This window comes from Procambarus clarkii, chromosome 13 (genome assembly GCF_040958095.1).
Source record: "Procambarus clarkii isolate CNS0578487 chromosome 13, FALCON_Pclarkii_2.0, whole genome shotgun sequence".
Lineage (NCBI taxonomy): Eukaryota > Metazoa > Arthropoda > Malacostraca > Decapoda > Cambaridae > Procambarus > Procambarus clarkii.
The window spans coordinates 34,929,061-34,952,628 of record NC_091162.1 but is presented as its reverse complement, the minus strand read 5'-3'; the positions used below and the strand labels follow the sequence as shown (position 1 = coordinate 34,952,628).

Genomic DNA, 23,568 nt, shown 5'->3' with positions numbered 1-23,568 from the left:
ATTGTTCTTATTACACTATTTACACATGTTATATATACCTATCTACACGTTTTATTTACCAGAACTATACAAGTAAACCGGTATTGTGTCCAAACAGCACAGTGGCCACCATACACTGCATGAAAAATCACACAGCAGACAGCAGACGACGCTACAATTACGACGTCACCTCCCTCACCAAAATTGCTCCTCTCAACATTCTCCTGTTGCTATATACACACACTGTATATACCCATGTACATATGTGTTGCCCATCGCGAACCACTAAGCTAGTATGGTAAGCAAAACAAGAGTGGCCGCCACACACACACACACACACAGAGGCTACCTCAATTCTCTCCCTCCCTCCTTCATCAAAATTCCTCCTTCCACAATACTACGCACAATGCTAATTATAACCACAATCCTGCTATTATCACAATCTTGGTCACTAATTCCTGTAAATGAATAAGTGACCACACGTTTATTTTGAAAAGGAACCTAAAAATTAATTTGAAGATTCCTAGATGGACGAAATAATGCTGTGGTGCTGTGGCTAGTGCTGTGAACATCGTGAACAGCATTGAATCACTGGTATTTGAACATTGTACCCAGTTATTATCACACTCAGGCTCTTCTATAATACTATCACGGCTAAATAATACAGTTTATATATATATTTTGACATTATTAGGCTATGCTGTGGTCACACGCTGAACAGCAGTGCTGTGCGCTCATGCTGCGAGCGCCAGCCTTGGTTGCTTACTCACTACTGAGGCTCCCACACCCGGGAATGTGGACCACGATTTTTTAAAAGATGGCATCTATTTACAAGAGCCCTGAGGAAGCTGATGTGAACCCTATGTAGCCGCGGAAGTTTTGAATGGAACGTGAAAAATACAAATTCCTGGAGGCGCGTTGCGCAAACCAGACGTGAGCCTGCAAGCGCATTGCGCAGTTTAATGGTTAAGCACCCTGGCAAACCCTTCATGTGGCCCTGGGAATTTGTTTGGTTTGAGTTTAACTATTTGTTTAATTACATCCTCCCTGGTAACTGCTAAACTAGTCAACCTGTCCTCGTCCCCACCCACATAGACTTGTTCGGCTGAAGGCATATTTTTAAGTTCCTCTTTAGTAAATACAGATATAAAATATTTATTAAAAATACTACTCCTCTCTTCATCATTATCTGTTATTTGACCTGTCTTGGGATCGGAACAGGGCCTTGTTAGTTTTGAGACTCGGACGGTCTCAGGGAAATCCCCTTCCGGGGTAGCGACAGGGGCATTTGAGCCTGTTTCTCCAGCCATGTTGTATGAGTGTGCCAGTGGGCTCCCTTCCTTAGTTCTTTCACGGCTGCCCCGGTTTTTTCTTGAGGCCAGGGCTTTGGGGGACGGCTCGTTCCCAGGGCTGGAGAGGGGCTGTCTAGGGGGCCTCGGGCCCCGTTGGACCCCGCTGGGGTTGTTCTACCACCTGAGCGGGGCTTGCGATTACGTGGAGTGGGATTCTTCCTTCCCCCCCTCTCAGTACGAGTTGTTGGGTCTCGGCCGCTCCCTGGGCGCGTTTCCTTGCCCCTTGAGTCCGTTTGTCCTGTCCTGTTGGTGGGTGCTCTTTTCCGTTTATTTACCCCTCTTCTTGGGACGGCACTTCCGTCATGTTCCCCTCTTCGTGGGGTTCTGCATGACTTTTGGTCTCGGGTGCTGCTGTGCTTTTGTGTGCCTTCGTGATTTGTACTTGCTTCTGTGGTTCTCGAAGGTTCGGGAAGGTTTTTCGCTACTTCACGTATTATTGGAACGTCTGTCGTCTTTCAATGTGGCTTCCCTCCGGTCCTTTCTAGGGCTTGTTGGTCCTCTTCCAGGCTTATTCTTGGTTTTTGGCCCTGGCTTGATCTTTTGTTCCTGTATCTTTTCTCCATGCTTGGTCTCTGCACTCTTCGTTTTCTTTCCATACTCCTTGTCCGGGATGCCGGATTGGGCTACGTGTAGCCCAATTGGGTTGCCGGTTAGGTTCCTTGTCTTCATTAAGTACACCGGCTATGTATGTCGCTGCTTCCTGTTTTTTGGCACCTGTTCCCATGCACTGGGCTGTTTCTGTTCCTGCGCGAATTCCTTGGGACATGAACTGTTTGGGCTACTTTTCTTGTAAAGTAGTCCTAGTTGGCGCCTTCCCGCCGAGCGGGTTGTGCGCCGTGGAAGTTTGTTTTTTGTCTGGGCGGTGTGCATAAGTGTTGGTGTTTTCCGTCCTTTTCTCTTGGATGCTTCGCCTCTGGCTCTTCTCCATTCTCCAGTCCGTGCCCCGTGACTACTGGGGTGTTCCGGCTTGCAGCTATTGGGAGGGCACCGTAGTTTTCCCCGTGTTATAGGTGTGGGGCATCTTCTTTGCCTCTCCCCTCCCCATCTGCATGTGAGAGTCTGGCCTTCCTCCTCTGGCGGTGCTCCCGGAATCTTCTCGGCTACGTTGTGTCGTGTCACGTTCGGGCATACGTTCTGCAGGTGAGTTTATGCGTTCTGGCGTCTTTTTCGGCCAGGAGTTGGTTCTTGATTTTTGGAGTGCGAATGTGAGAACGGCAGAACACAAGTGCCTGCAGGGGGCCTCTTGGCCCATGCGAGGCAGCTCCTCATTGTACCCATCCAGTCCCACTCGTATGCATGTCCAACCCATGCTTGAGCCAGTCCCAAGGCTCCACCTCCACCAGGTTACGAGGTACAATGGTGGTGGTGACTGTTATGAGGTATATGTTACTGTGTCAGGATGTTATGAGGTGACATTTTGATGCGAATTTGTTACTGAGGATGCGTGTTGGGGTTGGTTGTGGCGTTTTGTTTGGCCCTTGCGTGATTTCCTCCTGGGGGGCCTTCCTAAATTGATTTTTTTTCACTTTTGCCCCGGGGGTTGAGTTTCTTGGGCAAAAATATTGTATTTTCTTACATGCTGCTGTGGTGGTGTGTCCACTCATCCTGTGAGTGGGCATACCGCCATAGTGGCATGTTCAACACTCCCCAATATAAGGGGAACCCGCTGAGTTGTTCATCCTGTCACTTGTACCCAGATGCAGCTGGGACTTGTTTAACTGTCTCCAGTGACCAGTTCCTCAAACAATGAGATTAACGTCTGTCAACCCTTGGAATCTTACCTTGTTTTCTGTGCTCTCTGTTACAATGATTTTCTCTGGGTCACTCATGCCTTGCCCTCCTTGCAGTGCAAGGAGGGCGAACCCAGGTACGTTGGGTTCTCTCTACTTCCCTAGTTGTCTTCACCTAGTTTGCTTGCTGGGGTTGGGTTTTGGCTCTTTAGCCCTGCCCCTCTGTCACTCACCTGCCATTTACAAGGCCTCTGTGCTTGTTGTGCTTGCCTCGTTGTGTTTGCAGGGGTTGTGCTCTGGGTTTTTGGTGTCTCCTGTCATTCTGCTTGGGTCCAGATTCCTGAGCCTACTGGGCTCTGTCGTATCTACAATTGACCGTGTGTGGTCTGCCTCCACCACATCCCTTCCTCGTGCATTCCAATTGTCTCCTACTCTGACGTTGGAATCCTTCTGTCATTTCTTTTGCTCATTGGGCATCCGTTCCGCCTGTGTCCCCTGGTACGTGTGTCCCTTGTGTTTCTTGGTCTTTGTCCACCCTCTCATTTCCTCTGTGGGTCTTGCTTCTGGTGTTGTTGTCCCCTCTTGTTCTTCTGTCTTCCGCTGTCATGCGGTTTCCTTCCCGTTGTCTTCTTTTAGCTCATAACCCCTTGGTTTGGGTGCTGGTCTCGTGGCACCCCTCGCACTTTTTTCGGTTTAGTCTTGTGTTGGGACCTGCCCAACGACTGTGTGTTGTTGGGGTGCCTTTCGTTCCTGTTTGCTGCCTGCCTTTTCGCTCTCCTTTGCCAGGTTTGGATTTCTGGTTCCTGGCTTTTCCTGCCTGTTGGCTTTTCCGTGTTTCGCGGTGTCCCTTTTTACGCGTCTTTGTCGGGGCCGTGGTCTCGGACCTTCTGGCGTGCTCTATTTCGTTGGGATGCTTTTTCTGCACGGCAGACGTTCCATCTCCTTTGCGGTCGCACCCGAGATCACCCGACGTCTCCCAAGTCGTCCGCAGGGTTATTGAGGCTGACCAGCCTGCCGTCTATCCCCGTGCCCGTGACGTTTGCAAGTTCGCGGCTCTTGCTGCCGTTCTTTGGGACTGTCTTGGGCGGATATTCGGGCGTGGGGGTTTTGGCGGTCGAACAGGGTCCTGGCTGCTCGTTGCCTTGTTCACATCCCTGGGCCTGGTCGGGCCTGTGTCTCTTGGGTCAGTGGATGCAGCCAGTTGTCTCGGCTTCAGGTTGAGGAGTGAGCAGCGACCGCCTTCCGGGTTAGTCCCTTTTCTTCCTCTGTGGGGAGTTTGCTCTGGGAAGTCATAGGGGCTCCCCCAGAAAACCAGCATTGAATGTAATGAAATGCCATTTTCTGCGTGAGATCTGGAGGCTCCCCGGCATCCCTCCTTCCCTTTCGTCGGCGTTTTTTTTTTTTTGCATGCTTTGACATCCAGCTTCAGAACTGAGGTGTGGATCGGTGGCGCGGGAGGTCTGGGGGCTCCCCCTTCTGGGGGGAGCTGCGCAGACAGCAGCGCAGCGACAGGTGAAGTCATATTAGTTTACTAGTTTTTGTTTGGTGAGTTCTATTCACTCGTTCGGCTTTTTGGTTGCAATTTTCACTAGAATAGGGGTTTGTTTTGGGACGCTTACCTTTCTGGGTGCCTGACCCGGTCGATGGCAGACATAAAATGCTTCTAATCACACGAGGGTTTCTATAGGCCATTGCCCCCCTTGCCTCTCTGAGGAGGCCAGGTTCTGGCTCGTGGTCCCCGGTAGGCCCATAAGAACTCCATACACATGACTGATGCCAAAGTCTGACATTAGCATATCAGCCTCCGTGGAGCTTCCGGGTCTCATCCAGAAAATAGCGTTTCATTACATTCAACGCTGGTTTTTTACATACTTCAATATTTCTGATTAGTTTTTTCTCTGTTGCAGATTAGGAATCACAATAAGGTGGCTGAAAAATGTTGACCAAACCACACACTAGAAAGTGAAGAGACGACGACGTTTCGGTTCGTCCTAGACCATTATCAAGTCGATTGTTTTTCTCTGTTCTTTTTTTGCATTAATGAGTTCTCGGAAATCTATAGAATAAAATGTGTAGAGCATTGGAATGCTAAAATATATTCCATTCACAAAGATTGGTCTATATTATTTGCTGGGAACAATACAACATTCTATTATTGGTTTTAGTATACTGTATACTGTTACATGGATCATTTAAATACACTCATCAACCAACTATTAACACTTAAACTGTGCAACGCTTCATATGACGTGTTGAGTAACTGACACGAAAGTGCGCACCACTTCATATGACTTTTGGAGTACTACGCAAGATTTAAACGGCCCGTGGCTACACGGGGTTCAAAGTACCTTCCTCAGGGCTCTTGTAAACAGACACCATTAAAAAAAAAAAATCATGGGCAATATTCCAGGATGTGAAAGCCTTAGTACTGAGTGAGCCACCAAGGCTGGTGCACGCAGCATGAGCTCAAAGCACTGCTTTTCAACTTGTGACCACAACATTGCCTGAAAATGTCAGAAATATATGTGACTGGTATTATTTAGTGATGATAGTATTAAAGAAGACACCTTACTGTGATTAAAATGACCAGGATTCTGATAATAGCAGGATTGTTGTGATAATTAGCGCTGTAGTGGGAGGAGTAATCTTGGTGGGGGAGGGAGGTAGCGTTATCTGCTGACTCTGTGTAACCACCATTTACTGTCTGGACTCACTATATCAGCTTAGTGGTTTGCTATGGTGAACAAAACATGCAGATACTTATATATAACGTCTGTATATAGTGAATAAAAGCAAAAACACTATTGTGGGAGGAGAATGTTGGCGAGTCAGGTGAGGTGAGGAAGGGAGTGGCGGCCAGGGGTAGCTGCCTGGTGTGTGGTGGTCACTGCTTGCTGCTTTTTGACACAGCATAACAACTTAGTGGTTTGTTATGGTGAATACAAATGTAGATACATGTACACTAACATGTACATATAGTGTGTATATGTAGTGTAATAACAGCAAAAGGAGTGTAGGGAGAAGCCATTTTGGTGAGGGAGGTGGCGACATCTGCATGACTTGTCATGCTGGGTAAGGGTGGCCACTATGCTCTTTGGGACCTATACTGACTTAGTTGAACAGTTATGGTGAACAAAACATGTAGATACTTATATATAATGTGTGTATATAGGGTAATAACACCACAACCAGCATTCTTTATACTGTGTTTGCTTTATACTTATACTCAGTTTGGAGATGTGACAGGAAAACTAGGAAGGGGTAGGAGTGGCTGTGCTGGTGAAAGAACACCTGAAGGTATGAGAATTAATGTTTGAAAACACTCAAGATATTGACATAATGGCATTGCAGCTCTGGAATCAAGATAAGCTGATAATTTTAAATGCCTACAGCCCACCAGCAAGCAACACGTGGACAAAGGAAGAACTGGATGACAAACAAGAGGGCCTCATAATGGTCATGAGAGAGATTATGGTAAGAGCTGACAAAGATAAACCCTGATTGTTGGTACTGGGGGACTTCAACTTTAAGGTAATAGACTGGGAGGCATTCGAGGCAAGAACAGAGGACATTTGGACAGGCAGATTTGTAAACCTCATCTTGGAGACATTCATGTATCAACACGTCAAGCAGGCCACAAGAATGAGGGAAGGGGATATTCCGTCAGTACTGGATCTAGTATTCACCAGGAAAGAAGAAGAGGTATTTGACATCCAGTACCCTCCTCCCTTGGAAATGAGTGATCACGTCCTCTTGGACAGATAAGTAGAAGGCACGCTATGCCATATAATCTAGTAGAGAATGGGGACAGTGAAACAGTTCTTAAACTCGATTTCAAGAGAGGACGCTATGGGGAACTTAGAAATTTTTTCTTCGGTATAATTGGACAGACTTGTTGCTAGGCAAGAGAGTAAATGCCAAATGGAAGATATATGCCAAATTTTGCACAATATATGATGAAGGCACACAAACATTCATACCAAAACAGATAAGCAGACCTAGGAAACAGAGTTGGTTCAACAGAAATTGCGAGAGGGCCAGAGATCAAAAGACACAAGCATGGAATCATTATAGAAAGAGGCCAAACCCCCAAACATCCCAGCGATACAAAGATGCAAGAAACAACTACATGTCAATAAGGAGAGAGACAGAGAGGAACTTTGTGAACGGTATAACAGACAAATGTAAATTAGATCCAGGCCTTTTCTCTAAATTCATTAAAAGCAAGCTGCAAGTAAAGGATAATATTCAGAGGTTGAAAATGGGGGACAGATACACGGAAAATGAAAAAGAAATGTGTGAAACATTAAATGAAAACTTCCAAAAATGTGTTTTACAAAATGAGATCTTCAGAGAACCAGACACAATAAGAATTCCAGAGAACAACATGGAGCGTATAGAGGTGTCTAGAGATGAAGTGGAAAATATGCTAAAGGAGCTAAGTAAGAACAAAGCAGTTGGTCCAGATGGCGTTTCACCATGGGTTCTGAGAGAATGTGCATCTGAGCTCAGCATTCCACTTCACCTGATCTTTCAGGCATCCCTTTGTACAGGAATTGTAGCAGACGTGTGAAAAAAAGGCTAACATAGTTTCTATCTACAAAATTGGCAGCAGGGAAGACCCCTTCAATTATAGACCTGTATCATTGTCAAGTGTAATAGTCAAAATATTGGAAAAAATAATTAAAACTAAATGGGTAGAACACCCGGAGAGAAATGATATAATATCAGGCAGACAGTATGGTTTTCGGTCTGGAAGATTCTGTGTATCGAATTTACTCAGTTTCTATGATCGAGCCACAGAGATTTTACAAGAAAGAGATGGTTGGGTTGACTGAATCTATCTGGACCTAAAAAGGCTTTCGATAGAGTTCCACATAAGAGACTGTTCTGGAAACTGGAAAATATTAGGGGGGTGACATTATCTTGAGATGATTTGATTGTAAGGTAAGGTGACAGGTAAGTTTCTAACGTGGATGAAAAATTTTCTGACTGATAGAAAAATGATGGTAGTAATCAGAGGCAATGTATTCGACTGGAGAAATGTCACAAGTGGAGTACCACAGGGTTCAGTTCTTGCACCAGTGATGTTCATTGTCTATATAAATGATCTACCAGTTGGTCTACAGGATTATATGAACATGTTTGCTGACGATGCTAAGATAATAGGAAGGATTAGAAACTTAGAGATTGTCATGCCCTTCAAGATGACCTGGAAAAAATAAGTATATAGAGCACCACTTGGCAAAAGGAATTTAATGTTAATAAATGCCATGTTATGGAATGTGGAATTGGAGAACATAGACCCCACACAAGCTATAAATTATGTGAGAAATCTTTAAAGAATTCTGATAAAGAAAGAGATCAAGGGGTGGTTCTAGATAGAAAACAATCATCTAAGGACCACATAAAGAACATCGTGCGAGGAGCCTATGCTACACTTTCTAACTTCAGAATTGCTTTTAACCCTTTAATTACGCATCGCATCATATGATGCTTTGACCGACTTGCAGTAAATCGCGCATCGCATCATATGATGCTTTGGAGTACTACACAAGATTTAAACGGCCCGCGGATCCAAAGGGTTCACCACACCTCCATCAGGGCTCTTGGAAACAGACGCCATTTTTTTTTTTAAATCGTGGGCCAAATTCCCGGGTGTTAGGGGCATCAGTATTGAGTGAGGTACCAAGCCTGAAACACGCAGCATGAGCTCACAGCACTACTGTTCAGCTTGTGACCACAGCATTGCCTAAAAATGCCATAATATACTTGTTCATGCTATTACGTAGCGATGATACTATTACAGAAGACCCCCTGACTGTGATAAAACTGACCAGGGTTCTGATAATAGCAGGATTGTGGTGATATTTAGCGCTGTGTGCCATGGAGGGAGGAGAAATGCTGTGGGAGGGAGGGTGGTGGCGATGTCTTCTTACTGTGTGTGGCCACCTTTCATGGACTGCACTCAGCATACCAGCTTAGTGGTTCGCTATGGTGAATACAAATGTAGATACTTATATATAACGTGTGTATAGAGGGTATAAACAGCAAGAGGAGTAGGTTGGGAGCCGCCATTTTGGTGAGGGAGGTGGCGTCGTCTGCACGATTTATCATGTTGTTTACCGATGACCACGATGGTCTTTGGGCACCATACCAGTTTACTTGTACAAGTATGGTGAATAACACAGGTAGATATTTATATGTAATATGTGTATATAGCATAATAACACCACAAACAGTATTGTTGGAGGAGAAATATTAGTGCGTCTGGCCTTCAGAGTGGCAGCCATCAGCTGACTGTGTGAGTAGCTACGTCTTTGTGCCTTTACTCACCATACAAGCTTAGATGTACAGTTATGGTGAACAAAACATGTAAATACTTATATATAACGTCTGTATATAAAAGCAAAAACAGTATGGTGGCAAGTCAGGTGAGGTGAGGGAGGGAGGTAGTGGCAGCCAGCTGCCACTGCCACTTAGCATACCAACTTAATGGTTCGTTATGGTGAACAAAACATGCAGATACTTATATTTAACCTGTGTATATAGTGTAATAACCGACAAAGTATTTGTTCACTGTTTGATAAACATAATTGAATCAACAATATGCACACCATATTTTTGAGTACAGCAATGATTCACTCATTTTATTATATAAATATATCACACTATTGAATAATATTGCAGCAAAAAAGCTATGAAAAATCAATCAGAGACATTTAAATAATTAGGTAATTATCTCTTTGTGGCAACTCCGGCCTGACAGCTGGCGATCAACAGACCGCCTGGGACGCACGCTGAGTCAGCGCCTGTTTTTTGCCAGACTTCTCCACCCTATAGCGGGCAATATATGCCACTTAAATTTTTTTTATTTTTCCCATGATCAGTGAACATAAATTAACAGGTTAGGAAGAAAAAAGAATATTTTTTTTTTTTTTTTTTTTTTTTTTTTTTTTTTTTTTTGTATGTGCCTTTGGGTGTCAAATGGTATATAGCCATGCGCCATTTAAGGGTTAAATACATGGATGGCGAAATACTAAAGAAATTGTTCACGACTTTTGTTAGCCCAAAGCTAGAATATGCAGCAGTTGTGTGGTACCCATATCTTAAGAAGCACATCAACAAACTGGAAAAGGTGCAAAGACATGCTACTAAGTGGCTCCCAGAACTGAAGGACAAGAGCTAAGAGGAGAGGTTAGAGGCATTAAATATGTCAAAACTAGAAGACAGAAGAAGAAGTGATATGATCACTACGTATAAAATAGTAACAGGAATTGATAAAATCGATAGGAAACATTTCTTGAGACCTGGAACTTTAAGAACTGTGGCTAACTGCCAACAAACTCACCCTTAACATTGACAAAACTTTCTATATTCTGTTTGGCAATAAATCCTCTAATCAAATAAATCTCAAAATAAACAATACCCAAATTTGTAACAAATTAGATGGCAAATTCCTTGGCATTCTCATTGACCACAAGCTGAATTTCCAGGGACACATTCTAAACATATCAAAAAAAGTTTCAAAAACTGTGGGCATTCTTTCTAAGATCAGATATTATGTACCACGCCCTGCCCTGGTGACTCTCTATTACTCCCTTATCTATCCATATCTCAACTATGGTATTTGTGCTTGGGGCTCTACTACCCAAAATCACTTACGTCCTCTAATTACTCAACACAAAGCTGCTATTAGGACAATATCCAATTCTGGCCCCAGACATCACTCGGTACCCTTACTCAAATCCCTGAATATGTTAGACATTAAGTCACTGCACATTCTCTCATGTGTACTATACATATATAAAACGCTAAACTGTAATGCCAATCCTGATCTCAAAAGCTTCATAGAAGGTTGTAACAGAACCCATGAGCACCACACCAGAAATAAATAGTTTTGATATTCCTAGAGTACAACTTAATCAAACCAGAAATGCTCTACAAATCAAGGGGCCCAGAATGTGGAATGACCTTCCCAACCATGTTAAAGACAGTACCTCTCTCAACCAGTTTAAGTTAAAAACGAAGCTATACCTAATAAATTCCCTGTAACCTACCTTACCCCTCTATTGTCAACCCATGTATGTTTTTTTTTTTTTTTCAAATCAACGCTGTTTTAATGTAATTTTCTGTAATAATTTGTAATTGTATTTGTGCTGTTTTTTCAACAATGTTCCCCCCTCTTTTACCTCTATTTTTATTTGAACTCAACGCATTTTTTTCTTTTTACCCATTAGTTTTAAGCTTTAGTCAGTAGTGTTTTTTCCTGCCCGAAACGCTTTGCGTAATAGTGGCTTTAGGCATTGTATGTACTAGCTCTTATCTATAAAGCCAACAAACTTTGTAAAATCTCTTTATGTATGTACCTTTGCCTAAATAAAAATTATTATTATTATTATTATTATTATTATTATTATTATTATAAGAACAAGAGGTCATAGATTTAAACTAACTAAAGAAAGATGCCGAAGGAATATAAGAAAAATCACTTTCGCAAACAGAGTGGTAGACGGTTGGAACAAGTTAAGTGAGAAGATGGTGGAGGCCAAAACTGTCAGTAGTTTCGAAGCGTTATATGACAATGAGTGCTGGGAAGACGGGACAACATGAGCGTAGCTCTCTTCCTGTAACTACACTTAGGTAATTACACTTAGATAATTACTTAAAGGAGGTATGTTAGTGTGTGTGGCCTTGAACCAGTAAAGGAGGGAGTGAGCATCAGTTGTATGTGGCCACCTGTTACCGTCTGCCGTCACCATACAAGATTAGTGGTTTGTTATGGTGAACACAAATGTAGATACTTATATATAACATGTATATATATAGTGTAATAACAGCAAAAGGAGTGTTGAGAGAAGCCAATTTTGGTGAGGGAGGTGGCATCATCTTCCTGACTTGTCATGCTGTGTAAGGGTGGCCACTATGCTCTTTGTGCACTATATCAGCTTAGATGAACAGTTATGATGAACAGAACATGTAGATACTTATATATATATATATATATATATATATATATATATATATATATATATATATATATATATATATATATATATATATATATATATATATATATATATATATATAAATAACATCTTTATATAGTGAATAAAAGCAAAAACATTATGGTGGGAGGAGGATGTTTGCGAGTGAGATGTTTTTGAGGGAGGGATTGGCAGCGAGAGGTTGGCTGGCAGATGTGGTGGCCACTCCTCGTTGCTTTTTGACTCACAATATTAACTTAGTGGTTCGTTATGGTGAACAAAATATGCAGATACTTCTATATAACCTGTGTATTCTTTTGCATTCTTCTACATACCTGTGTATAACCTGCCGATTCTTTTGCAGTGTTTGTTTTGTTTTTTTAGTGTTTTGTTTTCATGAATCATGCTGTTATCTGTTTTGTCTCGCCTTCTTTCTGGATGCTTTCTCACTGAGGGGTGATAGGGTCAATCCCCTGCTCCCTCTGCTGCTTTGCAGGGGTCAGGTTCTGGCTCTGGTCTTCAGAAGGCCAACAGGATGCCTGTGACTGATGTGGCTAAGTATTGGAAGCTGTTGCAATGACATAGCTTCAGGGAGCCACAAATGAGTTACCCCCCAAAAAAGAGGAATTTGGGGAGGAGTTCCCCCTCCCCGCTCAGCTCGTTGTCGCCGTGTGGGGGCTTAGTGGGCGGCTGCCGGAGTGTGATGCTCCTTGGGACAGTCCTCTGTCCTTTTCTCGCCTTGTGCTCCTGCTGCCGTCCTCTCCAATTCTGCTGGGCATCTTTTCCTTTTCCTTCTGTTTCGTCTTTCTCCCCCCTCTTCTCCTATCTGCTTGCCGTTTCCTGCCGACCTTTTGCTCGTTCTGGTTCTTCCCTTGACTACTTCTATTTTGACGCCCGGGTGCTTGAGGAGGCATACTCTTGCACCCGTAGAACTGTAGTACCCGACGTCGAGAGCGAGGGGAACCTTTTATTGTCAATCCCCCTTTCGTCACTGAACCCGATCTCGACGTACTGTCGGTTTCTTAAGGTGGCGTTTGTGGGGCGTATACTCACGACGCACCCCTAGGAGGCCCCGGCAAGATCGGCGATAGCTTCTTGTTGGGTGTCCTGCCTCTAATTGTGGCTCCATGGTGGGTGTGGGGGCACATTCGTGAATGAATTATTCTTTTCGTAATGATGATAACCCCTGTTTCGGCTGCTTCTGGTTTACCTTCTCAGGCTCGTGGGGTGGGCGACCAAGCCCCCGAGTCGGTCCGTATTGGAAGACCGGGCTCTGTAGCCTCCGCTGCATTGGGCCCCGACCTTGCTCCTCCTTTGGCCTCTCTGACTCCTTCCCCTGGCTCCCCTCCCTCCTCTGTGGTTGGGTCGAGCCCCAAGCCCCCAGTGGTGACTACCTCGTCCCCTGGCGCGGCTCCTTCTCTAGTTGTAACTACTGCGCCTTTTAACCCCTCTCTCTCTGGGGGTTCTCACCGCCGTCCTCGTCACGGTCGCCCTCGCTCGATTCCTTCCAGTTCTGCTACCTATCAAGCCTTGTTTGGTCCCGCTTCGTGGGCCAAATATTTTGATCTCCTCCCTCTTGATTCTGCGCCTCCTGACGATTTCTCCCTCCATCAACATCTCGTTGATTCCGTGGATGCCTCCATTACTTTCAGCCCCACTCGTCTCGGTACACGTGTCGTTGCTGCTCCTTCTCAGGATGCTGCTTCCCGCTTGGCTGCCTTATCCTGCCTTGGCGTGACCCCTGTTCGGGTCTCGAAGAACGCTCAGTTGAATGCCAGTGTTGGCACTATTTTGCTCCCGCCCCATGTTGCGACCGGTGTTCGCGACCTGCGCGACTGCCACGACGATATTCGACATATCCTTGCTGCCCAGGGCCATTCTATTCTCCAGGTGGACACGTTTACTCGTCCCCCTCGTGGTAGTCGCCGTCAACCCCTCCGGGTTGTGAAGATTACCTTTGATGGTAGGACCCTTCCACCCTCTGTCATTCTTGCTGGTGCCAGGTGCTCTGTCCAGGAGTACATTCCTTCTCCTCGGCTCTGCAACAAGTGCTGGAGGTTTGGGCATGGTACCCTCCGCTGCTCCGGGACTGTCTCTCTCTGTCCTTTGTGTGGTGGCGAAGGTCACTCTAAGTCGGAGTGCACTTCTCCCCAGGCTCGTTGCCTCAACTGCGGTGAGGCCCATCCTGCCTTCTCCCGTGTGTGTGTCCATTACAAGCTTGAGGCAGCCGTCCTCAACTTGAAGCACCGGGAGCGTTTATCTTTTCCTGAGGCGAGACGCCAGGTTCGCCGGCTCCCGCCTTATGCTAATATCTCTTATGCTCGCATGTTGTGCTCTTCCTCTCCTCGTCCTTCCCGCCTTCCTCAGACTCACAACCGTTTCCGGGCCTTGGACCCTGATGCGCCCACTGCCCCCTCTTCTGTTCCTTTGGGTTCTCTCCCGAAGGATCCTCCTCCTGGTCCTCTGTCTGGGGTTCCCCTTCCTTCTACCCGGTCTGTCGTGTCTCCTGTGTCTTCTTCCTCGTCTCCCTCCGTTCCTCCTTCCCATCTTTTCCCTCCGTCTCTTGACTCTCCCCGCCGCCTGTCGGTGCGGGCTGATGTCCATCGCTCTCCAAACGGCCGTCATGTGTACTCTCGTTCAGCTTCTCCTGTTGAGACGCTAGACTCCGTTGCCCAGTACGTGGTTGCTGGAACACCTGTCTCTTTACGTCAGAAGCGTAAACCTGGCTCCTCTCCTTCCTATTACGCTAATTTCCTCGAACTCCAACTTCTGATTTTGCGGTTTTCGTCCCTTTGTGTCTGTCTCCAGGAGCCGATGCTTGGTGCTCGTCCTGGTCGTTTTCGTGGCTATTCCTTTCTCTCCCCCCCCCCCCCAGCTGTTGCTGGGGCTTCTAATTCTTCTGCTCTTTTGATTCATGCTGATGTTCCCTTTGTTCCTTTACTTTTTCCTTCACCTCTCCATTGTTCTGCTGCTCGTGTCTTTGTGGGGAAATGGTACACTGTTTGTTCGATTTATCTCCCCCCGAGTGTCCCGCTTTCTCTTCCTGATTTGAAACACCTCCTAGACTCCCTGCCGGAGCCTGTGCTCCTGCTGGGTGACTTCAATTGTCGTCATTCCCTTTGGGGTGACGTTCTGACGAATACCCGGGGTCGCCTACTTGAGCCGTTTCTCCTCTCTTCTTCCCTGTCTCTTCTGAATTCTGGTGAGCCCACTCATTTGGACTCTCGGACTCGCATCCTTTCTTGTCTTGATCTTTCTCTCTGCTCTTCTTCTCTTTACTTAGATTTCACGTGGCAGGTTCTTGATGACCTCCATGGAAGTGATCATTTCCCCATCCTTGTTTCCTTTTTCTCTTTTCGCCCTTCCCTCTCTTTCCCTAGGTGGCAGTTTGCTAAGGCGGACTGGACCCTATTTTCCCTCAGTGCTACTCTCTCTGACCTCTCCCTTCTGCCTCTCTCTCGCGCTCTCCTCCTTTTTCATGACACTGTCTTCAACTCTGCCCTCCGCTCTATCCCTCGCACTTCCTCCCGGGGTCCACGGAAGTGCGTTCCCTGGTGGAATGCGGACTGTGCTCGGGCTGTCCGCTGTAAGCGTGCAGCCTGGAAGAGGCACCGCCGTAGGCAGACGACCGATTCTTTTCTTTTCTTTCGGAAAGCGAGTGCGGTGGCCCGTAGGGCCATCCGTACGGCTAAACGTGAATGTTGGGCATCTTATGTCTCAACAATTACGTCCGAAACCCCTCTGGCCCAGATCTGGAAGTGTATCCGCAAGATAGCGGGTAAGTTTGTTCCCGATGTTTCACCGGTCCTTCACCTCAATGATACTCCTGTGGCGGACCCGTTGCAGGTCGCTTCCGAACTGGGTTCCACTTTTCTTCTGTTAGCTCTGGTCTTCATCTTCTCCAATCTTTCCTTCTTCGTAAACCTGTCCTTGAGTCTCGTCCTTTAGATTTCTGCACTCCTCTTCAGCTTCCCTATAATGATCCCTTCTCTCTCTCTGAACTTCGTTCTGCCCTGGCCCTCTGCGGTTCTATGGCGGCGGGCTCCGATGGTGTTCATTATGAGATGCTTCGCCATCTCCCTCCGAGCACGTCTCAGTATTTACTGAGTCTGTATAATCGGATCTGGGAGTCGTCGTCAGTCCCTGAGGACTGGCTCGATGCCGTTGTCCTCCCTGTTCGCAAACCGGGGTCTCTGGGTACTTCCCCTAAGGACTTTCGCCCTATTGCTCTCACAAGTTGTGTCTGCAAACTCTTTGAACGTATGGTTAACGTTCGTCTGATGTGGTTCCTGGAACACCATCACCTCCTCTCCCCTTCTCAATTTGGTTTCCGCAAGTGCCGCAGCACGACAGATGTCCTGGTGAACTTGGAGGTCTATATTCGTACTGCTTTTGCTGCGAAGACCTCCGTTGTTGCCGTCCTTTTTGACCTGGAAAAGGCTTACGACACCACTTGGCGTTATCATATCCTATCTCAACTTCATTCTTTTGGCCTTCGTGGTCATCTCCCTCTCTTTCTCCGCAGCTTCCTCTCTCGTCGTTCCTTTCGGGTGCGCCTTGATACCGCTCTCTCTCCCTCTTTTCAGCAATACGAAGGTGTGCCCCAGGGTAGTGTTCTGAGCACTACTCTTTTTCTGGTTGCCCTCAATGGTCTTCTTTCCTCTCTTCCTTCTGGTGTCTTCTCCGCTCTCTATGTCGATGATCTTACCCTTTGTTGTCAGGGTGATGATTCGCCTCTCCTTCAACGCCGGCTTCAATTTGCAATTGATGCCGTGTCGTCTTGGGCCACAGATCATGGCTTCAAGTTCTCTACTTCTAAGACTTGTGCCATGACTTTTACGCGGAAACGGGTTGTTCTTCGTCCCTCTTTGTCCCTTTATGGTCATCCCCTTGAATACAAAGATTCCGCGAAGCTTTTGGGGCTATTCCTTGACACTCGTTTGTCTTGGTCTCCCCATATCTCTTACCTCCGTGTTGAGTGCTCTAAGGCCCTTACCCTCCTTCGGGTCTTGTCCCATACTTCTTGGGGGTCAGATAGGCGCACTCTCCTTGCTTTACATTCCTCTCTCGTCCTGTCTAAGCTCGATTATGGTTGCCCTACTTACTCGTCTGCTTCTCCTTCTACTCTTCGCCGTCTTGATGCTTTGCACCATACTGGGTTGCGCCTCAGTTCTGGTGCCTTTCGTTCGACTCCCATCCTTAGCTTGTATGTTGACACTGGCTTCCTGTCTCTCCAGGACCGCCGTGATCGCTACTGTCTTCGCTATCTTGCGCGGTCCTTGCAACATCCTTCCTCTCACCTCTGTCGTGCTTTAACTTTTACCCCTCCTGCGGTTCCTGTTCCTCTTCACCACCTCCCTCTTTCTGTCCGGTTATCTCGCCTACAGGATTCACTTTCCGTTCGTATTTCTGATGTTTCTCCTCGTGTTGTTCCTTCTTTGCCCCCGTGGAGGGTCCCTCTTCCGCGGTTTTGTACATCCTTGACCCGTATCACTAAAGCTTTTACCCTTCTTACGGTTCTAAAACGCCTTTTCCTCGAGCACTTTTCTTCTCACTCCCGCTCCGTTTCTGTCTTCACCGATGGGTCTAAGTCAGCGGACGGTGTTGGCTACTCTGTTGTTTTTCCTGATCACACTTATATGTGTCGCTTACCTCCGGAGACTAGCATCTTTACAGCGGAACTTTATGCTATTCTCTATGCTCTTCGTCTCCTGCTTTCTCGTTGTCAGTCTTCCTTTGTAGTTGTTGTTGACTCTCGTAGTGCCCTCATGGCTCTCGGGTCCTTTAATCCGGTTCATCCAGTAGTTGTCGAGATCCAGCATTGGCTGTTTCTTGTTCACAGTAAATTTAAGTCGGTTGAGTTTTGTTGGGTTCCCAGCCATATTGGTGTGTCTTTAAATGAGCGTGCGGATGCTGCCGCCAAGGAAGCTGTCCGCTCTTGTCCCATCTCTCGTAAAGGCATTCCGTATTCCGACTTTTACCCAGTTATCCATTCCTCAGTCCTTACCCGTTGGCAGGCTTCTTGGTTGTCTGTTACTGGTAACAAGCTACGTACTCTTAAATGCTGTGTTTCCTCGTGGCCGTCCTCCTTCCACCGTAACCGGCGGCGGGAAACAGCTCTGGCGAGGTTGCGTATTGGCCATACTCTCTTAACCCATAGTCACTTGATGGAGCGCCGCCCTGCTCCTTATTGTCCTAGTTGCATTGTCCCTCTTACGGTCGTGCATGTCCTTCTTGAATGTCCTGACTTCCAGGACGAGCGTGTGTCTTGCTTTCCGACTGCCCCTCGCGGTCGCCTGTCCCTCGATAGAATTCTTGGTGACTCGGATACTTTTGATATCGTTCGCCTTATGCGTTTTTGTTCTCGTATTGGCATCCTTGGTGATATTTAGCGCCCTCTGATTATTTTGCGTTTTTGATGGTGCTACATAGCCTTCCCGGTTTGGTGCCTTCTTTTGATAATTACTTACTTACTTGGGGAGGAGTTGAGGTGGGGCCTTGACTGTTACTAATATTTTATGGTTCCATGCATTGCAGAAAGGAACACTAGATAATGGCTTAAGAAATGTATTTAAGCAGGAAAATGAAGCTGAGCTTGAAAGACTTCATAATGACACATGAAGAAATGTTAAATTTTGCTTTGACCAATGAGTTAAGATACAAATGCTTTGACAAGGTTGCTGTGCAGCTCATGATTTATGTACAATAACATGTACTAACATCTTACTGACAGGCTCCAGTATGTTTCTGTGAATAATACAATTTCTCCCACCCTACCCATCAACATTGGTGTTCCTCAGGGCAGCATACTTGGCCCTCTCCTCTTTCTCATCTACATTAATGTCCTCCCAAATGCCTCCCAACACCTCAAACCAATTCTATTTGCTGACGACACAACCTTCATTTACTCCAGTCCTGACCCCCTTGCTCTAAATGTCACAGTAAATACTGAGCTAGAGAAAGTCCATCTTTGGCTAACTGCCAACAAACTCACCCTTAACATTGACAAAACGTTTTATATTCTGTTTGGCAATAAATCCTCTAATCATATAAATCTCAAAATAAACAATACCCAAATTTGTAACAAATTAGATGGCAAATTCCTTGGCGTTCTCATCGACCACAAGCTGAATTTCCAGGGACACATTCTAAATATATTCAAAAAAAGTTTCAAAAACTGTTGGCATTCTTTCTAAGATCAGATATTATGTACCCCGTTCTGCCCTGGTGACTCTCTATTACTCCCTCATCTATCCATATCTCAACTATGGCATTTGTGCTTGGGGTTCTACTACCCAAAATCATTTACGTCCTCTAATTACTCAACACAAAGCTGCTATTAGGACAATATCCAACTCTAGCCCCAGACATCACTCGGTACCCCTACTCAAATCTCTGAATATGTTAGATATTAAGTCATTGCACATTCTCTCATGTGTATTATACATATATAAAACGCTGAACTGTAATGCCAATCCTGACCTCAAAAGATTCATTGAAGGTTGTAACAGAACCCATGAGCACCACACCAGAAATAAATACAGTTTTGATATTCCTAGAGTACGACTTAATCATACTAGAAATGCTCTTCAAATCAAGGGACCCAGAATGTGGAATGATCTTCCCAACCATGTTAAAGACAGTACCTCTCTCAACCAGTTTAAGATAAAAACTAAGCACTACCTAATAAATTCCCTGTAACCTACCTTACCCCTCTGTTGTCAACCCATGTATGTTTTTTGTTTTTTTTCAAAACAACGCTGTTTGAATGTAATTTTCTGTAATAATTTGTAATTGTATTTGTGCTGCTTTTTCAACCATGTTCCCCCCTCTTTTACCTCTATTTTTATTTGTTCTCAACACATTTTATTCTTTTTACCCATTAGTTTTAAGCTTTAGTCATTAATGTTTTTCCTGCCCGAAACGCTTTGCGTAATAGTGGCTTTAGGCATTGGATGTACTAGCTCTATCTATTAATCCTAACAAACTTTGTAAAATCTCTTGTATGTATGTACCTTACCTAAATAAACATTTATTTATTTATTTATTTATTTATTTATTTATTTATTTATTTATTTATTTATGTACTACAAGTGTTTGTTATATTACAGGTAAAACAGCAAGCCATGCCCTTGTCTTTGCCCAGTTATATACTCCTGATGGAGTGTGTCAAGGGCTTCACAGCTTCATAGTTGCAATACGAGATCCTCGGACCCTTATGCCATATCCAGGGGTCACAATCGTTGACATGGGCCATAAAATTGGACTGAATGGAGTTGACAATGGGTGAGTTGAATTTCAACATAGATTTTAATATATATTTCTGAGGGGAGCCCCCTATGGCTCCCTGGAGCTTATCGGGCTAATGTATGTTATATATTAAACCAGGACATTAGCTATATAGTTCAGACCTACCAGGGACCTATGAAGACATAATCAGAGACATTACGATATCAGATACCACATACTCAGATCATAAGCTCATTGAAGTGCAAACGACCATCAATACTCAGAATAGACCTAAAACGTTGATAAAGTGAGAGGGGCTATTCAGTAAATTCAAATTTAATAATAAAAAGATAAACTGGGAGATAATAAACAGGGAACTTGCAAACATTCCATGGGAAACTGTTTAAGTAATACAAGTCCTACAGAATGAATAGAAAAACTGACTTCGAAAGCGTATCAAGTCTGTCTGAAACATGTTCCTTTGAGGAAAGCCAAAAAGAGATCCAACGTAGAAAGAGAACGCAGACGACACTATAAACGACGGAAAAAAATAACGGAAATGCTTATGCAGACACGAATTTCCCATCAAAGAAGGAATACTTTAAATAGGGAGATTGAAGAAATCGAGCGGAAATTGAAACACTCACATCAAACTGAAGAAAGGCAGTTAGAACAGAAAGCAATTCAGGAAATAAAGAAAAATCCAAAATACTACTTCACATATGCGAAATCTAAAGCAAAAACCACTGCCAGTATTGGACCTATTCCTACAAGTGAAGGTTCATACACAGAGGATGACAAACAAATTAGTGAAATCCTAAAAAAGCAGTATGAGGACATGTTTAGCACTCCAATAAACAACATGAAAGTGGAAGATCCAAACAATTTCTTTATGCGTGATATCCAAACCCCTGTAAATATAACTGATATCAACACGAGCGTACTAGACTTTGAAAGAGAAATTGAAAACATGCCCATGCACTCGGCCCCGGGTCCAGATTTATGGTAATCAATATTTATAAAGAAATGCAAAGTGCTGGTAGCACAGGCACTCAGTATAGTGTGGAGGAAGAGCTTGGACACGGGGGAGATACCAGATACACTTAAAGTAGCAGACATAGCCCCTCTACACAAGGGAAGGAGCAAAGCATTGGCAAAGAATTATAGACCAGTTGCACTAACATCGCACATAATAAAAGTATTTGAGAGAGGGATTAGGAGTCAGGTCACCAATTTCATGGAGACCAACCCAGGCCAACATGGATTTTGAGCGGAAAGATCGTGCCTCTCACAGCTACTTGATCACTACGACAAACTCACTGAGGCATTAGAAGAAAAACAGAATGCTGATGTGATATACACGGACTTCGCAAAGGCTTTCGATAAATGTGACCATGGCGTGATAGCACACAAAATGAAGTCAATGGGAATAACCGGTAAAGTAGGACGCTGGATACTCAGTTTTCTGTCAAACATGACTCAGCGAGTAACGGTCAACCATATAAAATCTAGTCCGAGCGAAGTTAAAAGCTCTGTAGCTCAGGGTACAGTCCCTGCATCGCTGCTTTTCCTTATTCTCATATCAGATATAGACAAAAATACAAGCGGCAGCTTCGTACCATCCTTTGCAGATGACACAAAAATCAGTATGAAAATTACTTCGGCTAAAGACATTGAAAAACTTTAAGCTGATATTAATAAAGTTTTCGACTGGGCATCAGAAAATAACATGATGTTTAACAGTGATAAATTCCAGGTACTTAGGTACGGTAAAAATGAGGACCTTAAATATAATACAGAGTACAAGACACAATCAAATGTGCCCATAGTAGGAAAGCAACATGTAAAGGATTTGGGAATAATGATGTCTGACGACCTAATGTTTAGGGAGCATAACCAAGCAAATATTGCGTCAGCCAGAAAAATGATAGGATGGATTACGAGAACTTTCAAATCCAGGGATCCCATCACAATGGTTGTACTCTTCAAGTCACTTGTGTTGTCCCGTCTTGAGTACTGCTCAGTACTCACTTTCACCTTCAGAGCAGGAGAGATTGCTGAAATAGAGGGAATACAGAGAACATATACGGCAAGCATAGATGTGATAAAGCACCTAAATTATTGGGATCGTCTCAAAGCCCTCCAAATGTACTCACTAGAAAGAGGACGAGAAAGATATCAAATAATATACACCTGGAAGATTCTGGAGGGCCAAGTACCAAATCTACACAGTAAAATAACAACGTACTGGAGTGAACGATATGGAAGAAAATGCAGAATAGAAAGAGTGAAGAGCAGGGGTGCCATAGGCACAATCAAAGAACACTGTATAAACATCAGAGGTCCACGGTTGTTCAGCACCCTCCCAGCGAACATTAGAAATATTGCTGGAACAACCATGGACATCTTCAAGAGGAAACTAGATTTATTCCTCCAAGGAGTGCCGGACCAACCGGGCTGTGGTGGGTATGTGGGCCTGCGGGCTGCTCCAAGCAACAGCCTAGTGGACCAAACTCTCACAAGTCAAGCCTGGCCTCGGGCCGGGCTTGGAGAGTAAAAGAACTCCCAGAACCTCATTAACCAGGTATCAACCAGGACCATGAGCCAGAACCTGGCCCCTTCAGAGAGGTTGCAGGGAGCAATGGCCCTGGAAAACCCTCTATGGTTGGGGGTTTTCCTTATCTGCCATCGACCGGGGTTAGGCACCCAGAAAAGTAGGCATAACAAAACAAACTCCACATGCTAAAAAACATAAACATAAAACCGAACAGAGAGGTAGAAATTCCCTACAATCCCAAGGAAGCAAGCAAATAAGCAAACATCACACTTTACTGCTGCGCCGATCATCCATGCAGCCCTCCCCACCCCGAGAGGGAAGGGGAGCCCTGGACCTCACCACGCCAGCTGCCTAGCATCAGTTCATAAGCTAATGTCAACTGGGATAGGCGCTTCTCTGGCCTCAGTTTCCTAGGCGGTGTTTGCCTTGTGTGGCGTTCACTGTCGTGTGGTGTGTTGTGCGATGGCCAGGTGTTCCTCATCAGTTCCGGAGCTGCATGCGCTTAGGGGGCTTCCTTTCCTAAGCGTCCTGTGAGTACTGCCCCTGCATGACAGGGTTATCTTCCCTGGGGCGTTTGGGAACCATTCCTGTAGAGGTTCTTGCTGCTCTGCATTTGCCTCGCCCTTGGGGCCAGCTGGGGCTTGGGGCCCTTGTTTGGCCCTGGGTAGGGACTGGTATTGTGCTGGTTAGGGCGTCAAGGTGTTGCGGGACCTGCCACTTAAGCGGCGACCGGT

The 23,568-nt window shown here is 45.2% G+C and overlaps 1 protein-coding gene across 1 annotated transcript in view; it reads left to right on the top strand.

Moving 5' to 3' along the window:
- Nucleotides 1-23,568, top strand: part of LOC123753641 (peroxisomal acyl-coenzyme A oxidase 3-like) — a 171,150-nt gene that overhangs the window by 76,278 nt on the left and 71,304 nt on the right. Inside the window, exon 5 of the mRNA XM_069324089.1 lies at nt 20,160-20,334. Coding sequence (XP_069180190.1) covers nt 20,160-20,334 — 175 coding nt within the window. The remainder of the gene's footprint in view (nt 1-20,159; nt 20,335-23,568) is intronic.